The following is a 15,909-nucleotide window of genomic DNA, read 5'->3' as shown; positions in this document are numbered from 1 at the left end:
GATAGAAAAACTCTCATGACCCCACAGTACATTGTGATTATAGCAGGGGGTGAACGGGGCCTTGCTTCATATTTAGCCCTTTCACACACACGGGAAAAAATACTTCATGCACACCATGTTCACCATCCTCGTGGCACCATTAGGACAAATGTCACAAAAATGTCACGCTATAAATGTCAGGGTCTGATCATACATACTGATCAGAAAAGAGCCTGTTCTACTGGATACTCTTGGGTTATTCCAAGGCATTCAGATGTCTAGATCATGACATCTGACACCAGCTGATGTCTCATAAACTCACTTTGTAGACATTTCTCAATCCTACAAGACAGAATCTCCATATGGCTTTTTGTTCACTTTTTGATGAACTGTAATAACCTGCTGCTAAAAGATTATATCACTGCGCAGTGCGCACAGAAACAGATTGCAACAGTTTCTCACAAATTGATGCTGTGTAAGAAATACGAACACAAATCCACACACAACCGTCCCCCAAGTGTTTCTGTCAACAGCTTAATTGACAGCCTTACATGCGATGCCCCATTGGCACCATCTAATGTTGCAGTTGTCAGTCACATTAAAGATTTAGCAGCTCAGTAAGCTGTGACCAGACATACATCTCAGACAGAGACGCTTTGTTGACAATACAGCGAGTAAGATTGGGAACAACACATAACAACAACAAGTGAGGAAAACCAAGTGTGTTTCAGCGTCTGTGTGTGTGTGACTATGAATCATTTAGGTCAGTGCAGGTGTTGTGTATTCTCTGGAATTGGGTAACAGACTGACACAGACACCCCGGTGGCTCTGAAATCTGCTCTCTTAACAAAGCCAAATGACGTCAAGAATGCCATGTGTGTGTGTGTGCCTGTTTGTGTACTTGCCATCCATATGATTGCTCAGTGAGAAACGAGGGCAAAGCACACAAGTAGAAATACACTCAAAAGTACGCCTGCATGCACTCACACAGAGAAGGTAAGCTTGTTCTGTATGTAGGAGGAAAGTATGGCTGCATAGAAACCAAAGCAACAATTTAAAAAGTGTTTTGTTAAATATAAGGATAAAAACATGTGAGAAACAAAGGACAAAGACTATATTTTCATGCTAAATGTTTTTAATATGGGACTATATTGAATAGTTGTGTTAACGTGGTTAATAAAACAACCATGGCACAAGAAATTAAAGAAACTAAAATACTGCCACGCTATTTTTAGAAATGCAGGAAGAAAAAAAAAACACATGCCAGTGAAGTAAATATGAGGTGTGAATATGAGCATATGAGTTGTATTCAGTTATATTTAAACCTCAGTTTAGTCCAGCACACACATCATACACACACAGTACACACCAGTTGCTTTCCATTATTTAGATGCCACTCTGGGGCTGAGCATGCCGACTGGAAACATGAGCAGTGACAGGAATGAAGCTCTATCCCCCCTCCCCCGACCCTTCACAAAGTGACAACAGCGCTAAGTAGTTTGCATTGGACTGAGCTTTGCTTAGCATTAGGAAAGTGCTGAAAACTGCAATAGCCCTTTCAATGTCAGTGGTATAATGAGACTAATATTTTTGCAATAGTGATGTGCAAATTTGGGCTTAAATTGACAATATGAGAATAATTTGAAAGGTAATATATTAACGATTTGTATACAGTTATTTATAATGGATATTTTCCATAAATGTGATTTAAATAACAACCACACAAATTCTGCCATTGTTTTATATTTCGTAATCTCAAGTACTTGTTTCAAATCGGTTTCATGTGATCTGCCTGAAAGTTAATAACAGAGGAATGTTGGATTGCGACCAAAATCTAATCCATTTGGTTTTGTTTTACTGTCTACCAGATTTCATAGGAATCCGATCATGGACTGTGGAGATACTTCGCTGACAGAGAGACAAACAGAGGGAACAGATCAAATCCTTGATGGAGTTATTACAACTGACAGTCGGCGGAGTCTAGCCAAAACAGCTTTTATTAATTCATTCCTCCATCTGAGACAGGATGTGTTAACAGATGGGAGCACACTGGAACAACTTTGCGCTCTCTTTTCTTGTACAGCAGATTATCTTTGACTCGGCAACTTGGCTTTGTCTCTGGTGAGTGTAGTGGCATGGTTAAAACACTTAATGTAACACTTAATGTAACACCTGATGTGAAATATTAAGTCCAACCCATGTGATGCTCATGAGGCTTTGGCACTTGTTCATGCTTTTGTGTTCCCAGAGAAGCTACTGTGGTGAGAAAAACCGTCCATGAGTCAAGATATGACAACTCCCAACATCATTAAAGGAGGGGACATTATTGAGTGGTTCAGGAATGAGTCCTAACACCTGGAAAATGAGTTAGCATTTACCCACATCTGGTTCCCTCATCTCTAACCAACATATTTGGTTAAAGCCTGACATAAGGTCTGTGGTGACACACGCTTAAAGGTGGGGTAGGTAAGTTTGAGAAACCGACTCGAGATACACTTTTTGTTATATTGCATGGAATGCTCTTAACATCCCGATAGCAATGAATATCTTAAGTGCTTCGACAAAAAATCCATAAAGAAATGTCATCTGTGGAAGCCGTAATACTGTAAAAAGCACAACCAATCATCTGAGACGGCCCGGCTAAAGTAACTGGATGGCCTACCTGCCTGTCAGCCTTCCATCTGTGCACAAACTTATCTCGTGCCTTCATTGGTCATGTGCGCATTTGCGTGTGTTGGAGGAGGGGCTCTGTAAGGAAGTGTCAGATTTTTTCCGGCTGTGTTCTAATTCTAGCGCACTTGAGCTGGATTCTCCAAAATTACTTACCCCACCTTTAAGACACTTCCATGTTTAGTCCTAAGACATGAAATATGTCAGGAAATGCGTTATAAAGCTGAACATTAGCTGCCTGTAGCTCAGAAACAGTGACGGGCAGCTATGCAATCGTGATGTCGTTTACAGCCCAACATAAGCTTTTTAGTTTTGGCGATAGCATTTATGCTTCAAAATCATAAAAATTGTCGAATTTCTGTTTGTCGTGGGAGCCTTTGCGATGCTAAATGACGGGTTGGCCTCCATTGTACCACTATTGAGCACAGAAATTGGTGTGACTGATACAATCCAGTGTTTCCCCTACTATTGTACCAACAAAAAAAAATTATATAGATATTTTTTTACACATAGCACCAAATTGCAACTAATCTATATCTACTGTCACTTTTCACATTGAACACTAAACACTTTCATTTTAAGTTGTGAGTTTAGTGTTTTTGACCCTAAGAAACACTGATGCATTAATCAATAACTATAATCCACAGCTCCTCTCTCTGCTCCAGAGGATTTAAAGAATATATATCCCAATGCCCCCCCCCCCCCCCCCCCCCCCTCCTTCGCTGAGACAGCACCCCCCCAAAGCAGTAAACCTAGGGGAAACACTGCAATCACAATTTTATGTAGCCAGAAATGTTTTGACACACATGGAAAGACAAAGTTGAAAATCTTCTAGTTGGCAAAATTATTAAAATTAATTAAAGTGAACATGTTGGTGCCTGCACGTAACGCTTTCTGGTATTATCAGTCAATTTAAAGAAGCAGCACAGGGGTAAGAGTTTCAGCAGCGCAGTGGCCTCTTAACCTGGTGAATATGATGTTGTATCTTGAACTGAAAGCCTTGAATAACCAATTTAGACAAACTGAGAGGATAGCTAAACACAGCTGAGCAGGATGTGTGTTTGTGGCAATGAGCGGAGGCAACTCTGATGCAATATTAAGTGAAATTTCATCCTAACTGTGTGACAGTGTCAAACACAGACAGGGAAAAGAGATTAAAAAATCCAATCTGTCTTTTAATGAATGTGTTATGTAAAAGCTAATGATAAAAATAACCCATGATAGCTTGACTGCTTACAAAGCCCTCCTACTGTATGTTGCCTCGCAGAGAAATATTAAAACATGACTTCATATAAAACCAATAAGGATTGAAACAGAAAATAAAACTCACAAGGAGATAAATGAAATGAAGTCGCGCCTGTGCCATTGTTAACGACATTGAATCATTTGCAGAGAAAATTACTTCTTGAGGGAAGACAATCGGATAAACAAAAGCTGAAGAGCTTTCGGGGAAATATTTCAGCATAAGCACAGACTGTAGTGTCAGACTGAAGTGAGGTGTTACAAGTGAGTATTCATTATTGTTTTATCACCCGGTGACAGGCTGTACTTTCTGTAAAAAGTCATCCAAAGCAAAGAAAATTGGAAGAAATTAGAAAATTGGCAATACACTCAGCCATGAAGTCAAATCCAGGAAGTCAGCACTACAGCCATTTGGAAAAGCCATACCAAATGGCTCCAATGAAACAAGTTTAACACTGCCCTCCACACTCTTTACAAGCCCGAAACGGTTTAGAACATCACAGACCCACAGAGGGACATTAGTCACCTGGTTACTGCCTTTATAATGCTGTCTAACAGAGCATAATACTGCTGGATTGGGCTTTTGAAGCCAGAACAAAACTATTTACAAAGCACTCACAGTAAGACAAATGTTAGACTATAGCTTTATCCCGCTTCAACTACCCTTTAGGGTCAAATACAGTTGTATTTTGAATTACATTGTTTCCAATGCATAGCCCACTGAGTGTGTATTCTCATCTAATCAACAGTTACACACAGATACAATTGGCATCTTGAAATATCCTATTGTACTACTAACTGGGAAGCTTCCTGCGACACATACCAGTATGTCAGGAAGCTCTAAACACAGTGATCGCAGATATAATACTGTAACCACATATATTCATGCTTTCTGTTGGCAGGACACATGCCAGGCATAGCAGGAGACTGCCATATCTAAAACTTATCTGATAATGCTTTACTCTTGCAAAAGCAGAAATGACTGTTATTCTTACATTTATTCAAAAAGACAACTTATTCTTAAAAGCAACAGTTTTGGGTTTTCTTATGTTTTTATTCTTAGGGCTAAGCGCAGACTTAAAAGTCAAAGGTCTTGCATTTTATAGTTTTCTCTTGCCACAGGCTTAGTTTTGTGAAATACAAGTAACAAATATAAAATAGGACGGGTGCCTGGTTTACAGTACATTCACATGAAATGATGACAAAGAAAAGCTCTGAAAAGAAAGGGCAAGAAGCAAAGGCTGTGGGAGGATAATAACATGCAAGTCAACGCAGAGGACGTGGGAGAAGGGAATGTGAAGCCAAGTAAGAAACCTGAAACAAATTATGAAATACTGTATGATGATTATAACAATACTAGCAGTAATCGCTTGAAAATAATAGGTTTTGACATCTGATTGGCGGAGAGTTAAGGTTATTTTGGTCATTTTATCGGACAATGGTGAACTAACTCCTGTCTGTCATGTGAGCTTGGACACTTTAACTGAATAATAATCTGTAGCATCTGGACTAAATCGGCTCCCTGCCTCTCCAATGGGAACAGTGTGGCATGCCAAGCTTGCAAATCATGTGGATATGTGAATGCAGGACTTGATGACTTTCAGTAGACATGCCAGGATGTTCTGTGTGGTGTCTCTGTGAGCAGCCAAGTGTGAGAGACAGCGAGGGGTTGCGGTGTCACACTTTATGATAGCCGTAGCTTTGGCTAAACAAAGGTGAATTGATCCGGAAACAAAAAAGGACGTAAAGAAGACAGATGTACCCTCGATAAAACCCAATGTTCTCTCTTGAAGAAAAGCTTCTGCAGAATCTTGATGGACAAAACAATAAACACTGATTCTGCTTCAGGGTGATTGAGTGTTAAAGTTAATTGCTGTAGCCTGAAGGCTTTTAACAATCCATTATGAGATGAGAATAAAAGCGCTCTTTGTAAAGAAACCTCTCAGTCAGTTAACATCTCCTCTAGCTGCCTGCATTGTTGATTGCGAACACATAAGATCTCTTTCAACAGAACTAGAACAAGAGCATGTGTTGCCTTTGTTTATAATGGTACAAGTTCAAATACATATATTACAGTTTAAGGAGAGGTAACTTTATCAGAGATTAAACTAGTCTATATATTGTCTTTTGGAGACTTTCTCTATTCTTTTGTAATATAATCCAATTACATTACTTCTTACTTTGGTACCGACATCTTTTGAAAGGTTAGCCCACTTTGGGAAAATGAACAAGTTATAACGGGGCATACATTAGGTTAGTGATAAATATTTGAACTGATAGAGCATACATTTCATTCAGAGAAAATTCAAAAGTGAAAAAAGGACATGATGGAAGTACCATGCAGCTGGGCTCCTCACAAAGAGCCTGTTGTTGAAACATCAACACAGACTAAACATGGGCAATAATGTGCTTCAAATGCTTTATAATTCTAAATTAAAACAACACAAAAACACACTTATTGGACAGAAATGTCCTGTTCCTATATGCAAATGGTATGTGAAAACATAACGGTCCCTGCTCTTACCTCTACACTGAACGGCTGCTCCTCTCCGTTCACGGCACATAAAATCCACAGCAACAACTGCAAGCATAACGTCCCCATACAGCAGCTATTAAGACATCTCCTATTGCGGAATGCCAATAAAACCATAGTGAACCCCGCTGTTATTGTCTCTGTTCAGTTGTATTTACAGTCGATACAAAGAAACGGACACCGGGGATAAATCCTACACGTTTAGCAGCAACATTGCTGATGTCTCGCTGTCTCTGTTGCGGTGCAGGAAGCGGAGGAGAAGAGGGGGAAAGGGGAGATTCGTCGACCGTTCGCGCCGCTGCTTTCTCCGCTGGTTCAGGAGGAGGTTATTCCCGGGGAAAAGTCTCGCAGTTAACGCCTGTCAGCTAAGTCCGGTGTTGCAGTCCCCGGGTCTTTCCTCCTGTACTCCTGCCGTTGTTCCAAGCGGACGCGTCCAGCCCGTTTTCTGCACCGCGCGGCATAGCTGCCCGTTTTCAATCGTGTTTCCCACCGAATGCGCATGTGCGTACTGGCACGAGCGCCCCCATCCCACTCCTCAGCCAATCTCTATGAAAACAGTCCAGTCACAGCACTGACCGATAGTGTTTCAAATGTCTTCACTAGCAAATTTCAGTACATTATCATTAGTTCATGCAATTACACTTTTCCAACACAAAATTGTAGAACTTAAAGGGGTTAACTCATCTGAAACAAATGCACCATCACCAACAATGGTTTGTCTTTTTTGAAGGGAAAATCTGCTTTTTTCCCATTGTTCTGAGTTTGAATATTTATGATTAATTTCACTATTGGACGTTACTTCAGATAAAAGCATCAGCTTATAGTCACATTTACCAAATTTGAGAAAAGCTTTACCCGTCGTACTTTGGGTATATTTATGATTTTAATATTGGGGTAACTGCAGAAAGGAAGGTCAGTCATTGGCGTTGAGTTGAAGCTTTGCTTTAATGTAGCCCAAATTACTTTTTTCCTGGCACAAATGTTCCCGTTAATTAAATAAAAACACTTTGAGTTATATGAGAATATATAGAACATTCAAAGAAAAGCTGTATTATCCTCACATCATTTCTTCACATTGGTAGGATTTCTGGCTTTTCATTACATTATTTTAGTTTTTAAATATTTCCATCTACCCATACAAACGGCATGGTCTATCATGATGTTTCAGTCTGTGTGTGGGGTTAATATACAGTACTCTGATAATATTATAAATCAATCCAGGCCACTAGAGGGCGTTAATAGGCTCAAAGCTTATTTAAATAACCACAACCTGTATTAAAGAGTCCCTTCTGTGACTCAGCGCTGTTACCAGTAGATGATAATGATGCCATCAACTCTCATTGCAGTTGCTGTGTAGAGTAAATGATGTGATGTGAAGTATCAAGTTCCTGCTATTACAGGCAAATCTTTCATCAAGGTGTAATCATCTATTCATAGATTATTTTATATCTCATATTTTAGATAATCTAAAGGTAATGTAAATGCTGTTGAAAATATAATAGAATTGACACTCCCATAATACACAAACTGGATTTAATGAGAAAGGCTTTCTCTAATTTCTACGGACAATAGAGAAGGGTCAGATCTAAAGAGCCCGATCAATGATTTTCCACTTAGACTGACAACAGGGGATGAGGAACAAGTCAGTGTTTCAGCCACACTGACTTGTTTTCAATTAGTGTTTGACCAATGAGTCTAATAATAATATGTATATATGACTCTATGTGTATATATGTCCATTTTCATTTATTTCTTACTTCAGGGTTTACCATTATTATCATTTTTATCTTATTTTAGATTGTATTAATCTGTGCTATCCTGTTTTTCACCCTTACCCTGTTGCTGTTCGAACTACTGAATTACCCCACGGGATTAACAAAGGTCCATCTTATCTTGAGTTTCCGTAGGACACTTTCACACTAAAACAAACATTATCACACTCACTGTAGGTCAAAGCGGGACTACTACAATGTGAATCAAATGTAGATACAATAAGTGAGAAGCTTGGTCTGATACTCATGGGTTGACAAGTGACGGTGAATCACGGTTTGGGAAAAGGATAAAGGATGTGTTGTTCTCTTAGGTCTGCTGACTCACCATTACTTCCCACTGTGCATAACAAGGCACGTAGCAGACTCATGAATTGTTAATCTACCTTTCGCACAGCTGCGTCTCCGTTTAAAATTCTAGGGATTTATCTAAGACAGTGATTGTTGATTTACCTCTTAAGTGATGAGAATATAGAGACTAGAATCGCTCTGGGAGTAACGAGTAGATCAATGATTCAAATTCTTATTTCTTCTCACTGTTGAGATAACGCTTATACGTATATTTCTCTCACAGAAAATATGTTAAGAAATTCAGTTTTAGAGGTAAACCATTTGAGGCATTTCCAAAACTCCAAATGTCTGACAGCCGTAACAACGTAGCAACAAAACGTAGCAACTATAGTAGCTAAAAAAAGAAACTTGTAAGCCTTTTCTTTATCCCTCGGATTTAATAATTTCAATGTATTTAGCCGAGATAAAAGTGTACAATAATGTTGCCAGTGTGAACGTTAGACTTCCTTTCTTTGTTCTCCTTGTGCTCATGTAGAAGTTTGTAGGTTGGTTAAATCATTTTCTCATCCTGACTTCCTCTTTCCTTCATTTTTTTTTTTTTTTTTAAATCTCTCGCCCTCACCGTCTCTCTCCCTCTTAATGATTTCCTCTCTCGCTCTATAATCCTGAATACCCTTTCTGAAAGGTTCTGGCCCTTTCCAACTGGTCCTCCCACCAGCGCAGAGCCTTGCCAGGATCCTCAAATCCTTCCCTTTCCAAATATGACTGTCTCCTAACTGCTGCATCTGCTCCCAGTCAGACCTCCTAGATCTCCTGGCAGCACGAACCAAAGCCTCCCGTCTGTCTCCTTTTTCTCTGAGTAGAGGAATTTAAAAAAAAGAGTGTGAGGCGAAGACGAAGAGACGCATTGATCTGCACAGAAGCGCAGATTCTCCTCTTAATGGATTGTATTATTCAAGGTATTGTAAAACCTAGATTTTTCTGGGAGTTAACATTTCCTGTGTGCCTCTGTGTTTCTCATGCAATAATATTTCAGCTCATTAATAAAAGGCTAATGATTTCCCTCTTTTATTTAGGAGTCAAAGTTATCTTAAACCCAGACTTCACAGCATGATCAGCTTTTAATGTGCTTCCTGTGGGTGGGTGGGATCAGGATCGGATCACTCTCCAGATGAAGCTCCAGGGCTGCGTTGGAGGCTCAGAGGGAAGCCGCCCTCCCAACAAGGTCTGGGATTGATTGCTGTGTTATCGCATGGCCAGCTAGAGCCACATAAAAAGACACTCCAGTGAGAAATAACTGCTCTCGTTCAACTAGAGCCTTTTACACAGTTGGACCATTTTAAACCCAAAATCATTTCGGGGTGCTTTTCACTCTCACAGGGTTTCTTTCTTACCACCAACAGTTTGCAGTTCTCAGCACGACTTGTCTTTGTTCTTGTGCCACTATGTTCTTTCTCTATTCCCTACAGAGTCTCAAATACTCACAATATTGTACAAAAAGACACTTCTATTAAAAATATATTGGTTCTCGTGTTTCAATAGTTCTTCATTTCGTCCCTTACGTTGGATTTATTAGAGTTTGGATTAAAAGTCTGCCAGTATACATTTAGTTATTCAGTTTAGAAGATGGAAAGCATTCTTTCCCAAATTGCATCATATACCTAGTTTATGCAATTACCTGCTGTACAAAAAAAGCGTGCACACATTCAATAAAGTCTTTAAAACAACCAGATAATGGCACTGATGTAAAAACCGGTGGTCCTTTTGAGTCTCGGCTAAGCTTTCAGCCAAAGGACACAGGAAATCAACATACAGTTGCAAGAAAAAGTATGTGAGCCCTTTGGAACTTCCTGGATTTCTGCATAAATTGGTCATAAAATGTGTTCTGATATTCATTTAAGTCACAACAATAGAGAAACACAGTCTGCTTAAACTAAAACCACACAAACAATTACATGTTTTTATGTTTTTATTGAACACACCATGTAAACATTCACAGTGCAGGGTGGAAAAAGTATGTGAACCCTTGGATTTAATAACTGGTTGACCCTCCTTTGGCAGCAATAACCTCAACCAAACGTTTCCTATAGTTGCATATCAGACCTGCACAACGGTCAGGAGGAGTTTTGGACCATTCCTCTTTACAAAACTGTTTCAGTTCAGCAATATTCTTGGGATGTCTGGTGTGAATCGCTCTCTTGAGGTCATGCCACAGCATCTCAATCGGGTTGAGGTCAGGACTCTGACTGGGCCGCTCCAGAAGGACTATTTTCTTCTGTTGAAGCCATTCTGTTGTTGATTTACTTCTGTGCTTTGGGTCGTTGTCCTGTTGCATCACCCATCTTCTGTTGAGCTTCAATTGGTGGACAGATGGCCTTAAGTTCTCCAGCAAAATGTCTTGATAAACTTGAGAATTCATTTTTCCGTCGATGATGGCAATCTGCCCAGGCCCTGAGGCAGCAAAGCAGCCCCAAACCATGATGCTCCCTCCACCATACTTCACAGTTGGGATGAGGTTTTGATGTTGGTGTGCTGTGCCTTTTTTTCTCCACACATAGCGCTGTGTGTTCCCTCCAAACAACTCAACTTTGGTTTCATCTGTCCACAGAATATTTTGCCAGTAGTGCTGTGGAACATCCAGGTGCTCTTTTGCAAACTTCAAACGTGCAGCAATGTTTTTTCTGGACAGCAGTGGCTTCCTCCATTTTATGACCAACTTATGCAGAAATCCAGGTCATTCCAAAGGGTTCACATACTTTTTCTTGCAACTGTATCTGGGCTCGGATCACATGCCCATCAGTGACGTGATCACACCTTCTTCTATCAAGTGTATTAACCTTCTTTTAACCAAACCATAATGCCATGAGTCCCTTGCATGAGCCGGCCACTTGTTTGTACTTTGGACACACGACGAACGTACAGACAAACGGCAGAAATGGGTCGGCTTGATGTGAAAATAACGTGATTACAGCCCACACTATAGCCATCACCGAGAACAGATTGAATATTTACATAATGAGCTTAGTCACGCAGTCAGTTTCACACCAGCAACAAAAACAGATTCACTTTGCAGAATAAATAGGGTCCACGTTATCTGAACTGTGAGTGCAAAATGTGGTTAACAAACGAATGCACTGAAGAACCTCGACTTGATGTAGCCGAGTTGGTTAAAAGAGATCAGAAAGACAATGTTAGAAGGAGATGAAGCTGTGCAGAAACAAGGGTTGTCAGCTGATTTGGCAGTAGATTGGTTGAAGACGCGTGGGGAGAACATTGGATTTTTTTGGCTTTCGATTCCTGTCTGTCTCTTTGCTGATGAAAGCAGAAATCCTAACAAGAGGAAGCTGCGTTGAGAGACAGAAATGTAAAGAGGAATAAAGAGAAATGCAGAAAGAGGAGGTGTGAAGGAATTCTGTGTTTGTGCAGTATCCAATTTTCATAACGTCTCATGTGACATGTGTTTGTTAAATGTTGCGTTTTGTATTTATATGAAACAGTGTGTCTCAGTTTGTGGGCGAACCACAGATGTACAGTGTTTCTAATTTCATCTAAGGAGAATAAGACCAATAGATAATACATTAATGCTCCTTTATTACTAGGATGACTGTGTGTCATTTCACTTTGCTGGCCGGCACCGTATTTATTCAAAATCGAGTATCAAAAGAAGAAATATTTGTATCGTTTACTTTTTTCAGAATTACAGAACATTGGCACGTGACGTCAAATGTGCTAAACTGCTGATTGTAAACATTAACCCCGTGGATATTCATTGCATTTGAAGGGTAGCCCCAAAACATGCTTATTTTAAACTTCTGTTAAGTAAATAATAAGGAAATAAAGGTGAATTTGAATGGACACATATCCACCAAATCACTATTAGCAAACAAAGCCAACATAAAGTACTTTACTGACTTTACTTCCCAGAAGGCCAATTCAACGTCAAAAATAGATGTACCTCCCTGTAGATCTGATAAGAACTGTGAGCTTCAAAGTCTGAGAAATTAAAGCTAATTCACTACACTCTCAGAAATGGCTTTGGGAGATTTTCCCTTGTGATTGGTTGTGGTTACAGCGGCTCTGAAGCCCTTAGTCTCTTCCCTGAACTGAAATGTTTCCACCCTTCCTGTACGTGTAAACATTCGTACCAGGCGGCTTCCCATTGGCCAAAAACCTGAAACTGATCCGCACCGCAAAATCGGAAGTAGGTCGATTGGCGCTGTTGGCAAACTGACTCTCTCTAACCAACTCTCCCTCTCTCTCTGGCTCAGTGTGACCAACAGTTTCTTTTTCTAACTTGTGCTTTTGGGAATAAGGCAGGCTGAGCTGTTAATAACTTCAGTGGGAGAAACTTGGAGGGGAAGTATAACACTCGGCGAAGGCGCTTCCTTTCTCCTGCATGACAAGATGTACTATGTGCAGAGGCTTGGAGTCTATATTTTGAACTAAGTGTGTTTTTCTTTGAAATGGTAGAATCACAGAGTTTAAAGGAATACTTTGACATTTTGGGAAGTGTTTTCGAATCTGAAATTAGCATCTAGTGCAATCATAAATCAGAGTAAAGGTCAAAAAAGGCTTTAAATGATCTATTCTGACACTGAGCAGTTCTGTTTCTAAAAATCATAAGCAATCAAGTTATATTGTAAGCAGCAAAAGTGTTTAGTAAACAGACATAAATAAAACAGTATAAATTACAGCCACCAATACATTATTCATAGTGTATTTTTCCCCCAAAATGTTGCGTAGAAGAAGCAAAAAATGCTCTCCTACAGCTTGAGAGTTGGCAGGCTGATCTTTAATTGACCAGTCAGAGTCTATTGATATCTGCATGTCTTCCTGTATGCCTGTGTTTGAAGGGAACACACGGGGTTTGTGTGAACGATATGACATAAGACTCTTGCCCGTATGCTTAAATCCAGCTGCTGTAAAGGTGGGAATACTTTCCTTGATGAATCTATCACCTCCAGCTAATGACTGCTGTTCCCCACCTGTCGGCCACCTCGACATACTGCTGAACAAAAGCTGAATGATGCTAGTTCAGCAGTGAGGGGAATGCCACAGCAGAAAGATGAGCAATGCACTTACCACCCTACTTTGAGAAATTATGATTGATTATAGCTCTCTCTCACAGCGCTCTTTGCTCTGTACTAAATTGGCTCTTGGCTCTGGTCACAGCATCATTTTAAAGCAAACTGAAGCCTGCAGAAGTGGGTAGCCTATACCTGTCGCAGTTTGCATGTGAAATAATGCTACAATACGCTAGATGAGTTTTATTCTTGTTAGGAGTGTGACTGTGTTACCCTATAGCTGTCGGCTCAGATTAGCCTGTAGTCTGAATGTGTTGAACAGCGAGACACTTGACTGCAGAGCAGGATCCGGACTGCAGTCATGGCCCTGTATGATTTTTAAAATGTGTCGGCATTGTTGGCCTAGACTGGCCAGGTCCATGTAGTTTGAAGCAATGCAAGACTTAGCAGACAGAATGTTTTTGTCAGTTTTCTCATGGGGGGGAAAGAAAATGAACAGAACCTATAGGACAAATGCTAAAATACTCAAATTTAAATCTCAATAATATTTAAAGTGACTGATGGGAACTGCAGATTGGATAAGTCTCCATAGGTTCGCCAAAACTAATGTGACTTGTTACATTACACATATGCATCTGACCTTTTGTTAATATAAAAATATTCAGTAGAGCAGCTTAACTCTAAGAAATTGAATGTCTCCACAGTCCATCTGAGTTTTAGACTAATTAATAATATGGAACAATTTCAGACCTCTGAGAAACAGTATTTTTGCATGCAGTGTTTTATTGGATAACATTTTCAAACATTAATTTCTGGTAATGTTGCTTATCTTCACATTGAAGCCTACTCCAGTTCACACTGTAAGCAGCTCTAGATAGTGGAGGTCTTAGCTACATGTCTAAAATGCAAATGTGAGAAAATGTAATGGGCTAAATTAGCCCTGAGCCAAGAATAATCGTGGGCTGAGAATATGCCATGGGAAAACCATTATCCTGCAGATGCTTCCCAGATGGATGATCACATTAAAACAAAGGTGTTATGACATGAGAGGCCTTTAAAAATGTTAATTGTAAGCAAAGAAAGCCCTGGGCTGTCAAAGACAAAATTGCTCAAACAGTTAAGAAACACTTGAGGAGGAAGCGATGCTGCAGCTGATATGAAGAGGAAGACTCTCAGACTGTGATCATTAGGGAGATGTGCCTTGCTAACGAGCAGGGTGAATTGGGAACATTGGTGCAGAGTCAAATGGAGTACAGAGGGTTCAGTATTGTGTCTCACCATGACACAGATACAAGAATACACTCTTGAATAAAATCAACTTCCAGATGGATGAAAGTGGAGAAGTGGAAACAATACTGGGAGCAAAAGAGGGAAGGAGTTTGGGACATTTTATTTTTTTTGACATTGATTTTTCCGCAAAAGGATACAATTTGGACTTCTGTTTATGACCAAATACTTGCATAGTGAATTCCAATACTTATGTATTTGTATCGCTATTCTATACAAAGTCCACCATGTTGCCTATTTTCCACAAATGCGTCAAATGACCAAAATAAAGACATGTTAGCAATGGAGTTTTCCAGCTCCATTGCCGTATACACCATCACAGCGACCCGAGATCGTGTGGTCCATACGGAAATTATACATAATAAAATGAAATCGTGCCGTAAGGGATTTCAATTGTATTATGAAACATAAGGGGAGCGTCACAGATAGATACACACATAACAAATGGAGGAAAGAGTATGTGCGTTCACTGAGCAACCTGGCAGCATCGCCTCCTAGACAACCTGTCATTTCCTGGCTGCCCCCCCCCCTTCGCACACACGTTATGCCATCACAGGAAGTTTGCCTGCTGCTTCTGACCCTGACTCATAAACCTCACGGCCAACTGGGGGTGAGAATGTGTTCGTGTGTGTGTTGCATCAGCATTGGATCCCTGCACAGAGGAAGTGATAGGTCACATCCTCGGATATTTGCTGTTTATTGGCCTCTTAGCATAAATCCAATCCAGTCACTGAACATCCTCCGTTACACAAAGTGCCACACAGTTTGACTTTTGATGAACTGACGAATATGTATATCAAAAAAGGATCATGGGAAACTTCAGATGATATGTGTCTTTGTTGACGGTTTGATCGAGTAGTTAAGTTTGTTTTACTTAAATATCACAAAAGAAACATACACCTCCATGACACAACCCCTTTTTCTGGTAGCTAAAAAATATGTGTCTTTATCTATTGTATGTTTCAAATAAAAAAGTCCATTACCATCCAATTCTAGGAGAAAGACAGTCAAGCAAATACCCGCTGTACAATTTTGAAGCAGTTAAATCTCCCTTACATAACTGATGTTGCTAGATTCCCAATGCTGGGTATATAGAGAAGGTGAGCACCATGAC

General features: G+C 40.0%; 1 protein-coding gene across 4 annotated transcripts in view; it reads right to left on the bottom strand.

Annotated features, from left to right (window-relative positions):
* Positions 1-15,909, bottom strand: part of mmp16a (matrix metallopeptidase 16a (membrane-inserted)) — a 109,392-nt gene that overhangs the window by 53,533 nt on the left and 39,950 nt on the right. Inside the window, exon 1 of one of the 4 annotated variants that reach the window (XM_079661402.1) lies at positions 6,416-6,934. The exons of 2 other annotated variants lie outside the window; for them this stretch is intronic. In XM_079661402.1, the coding sequence (XP_079517528.1) occupies positions 6,416-6,541 (126 nt within the window). In that variant the 5' untranslated portion in view covers positions 6,542-6,934. Of the gene's footprint in view, positions 1-6,415; positions 6,935-15,909 lie in introns of those variants that run through there. One more of the 4 variants, XM_079661401.1, reaches the window with a different exon arrangement.

This window comes from Notothenia rossii (assembly GCF_949606895.1).
Source record: "Notothenia rossii genome assembly, chromosome: 12".
Taxonomy (NCBI): domain Eukaryota; kingdom Metazoa; phylum Chordata; class Actinopteri; order Perciformes; family Nototheniidae; genus Notothenia; species Notothenia rossii.
The sequence above is the reverse complement of the archived record's forward strand: the minus strand, read 5'-3'. Positions and strand labels throughout refer to the sequence as shown.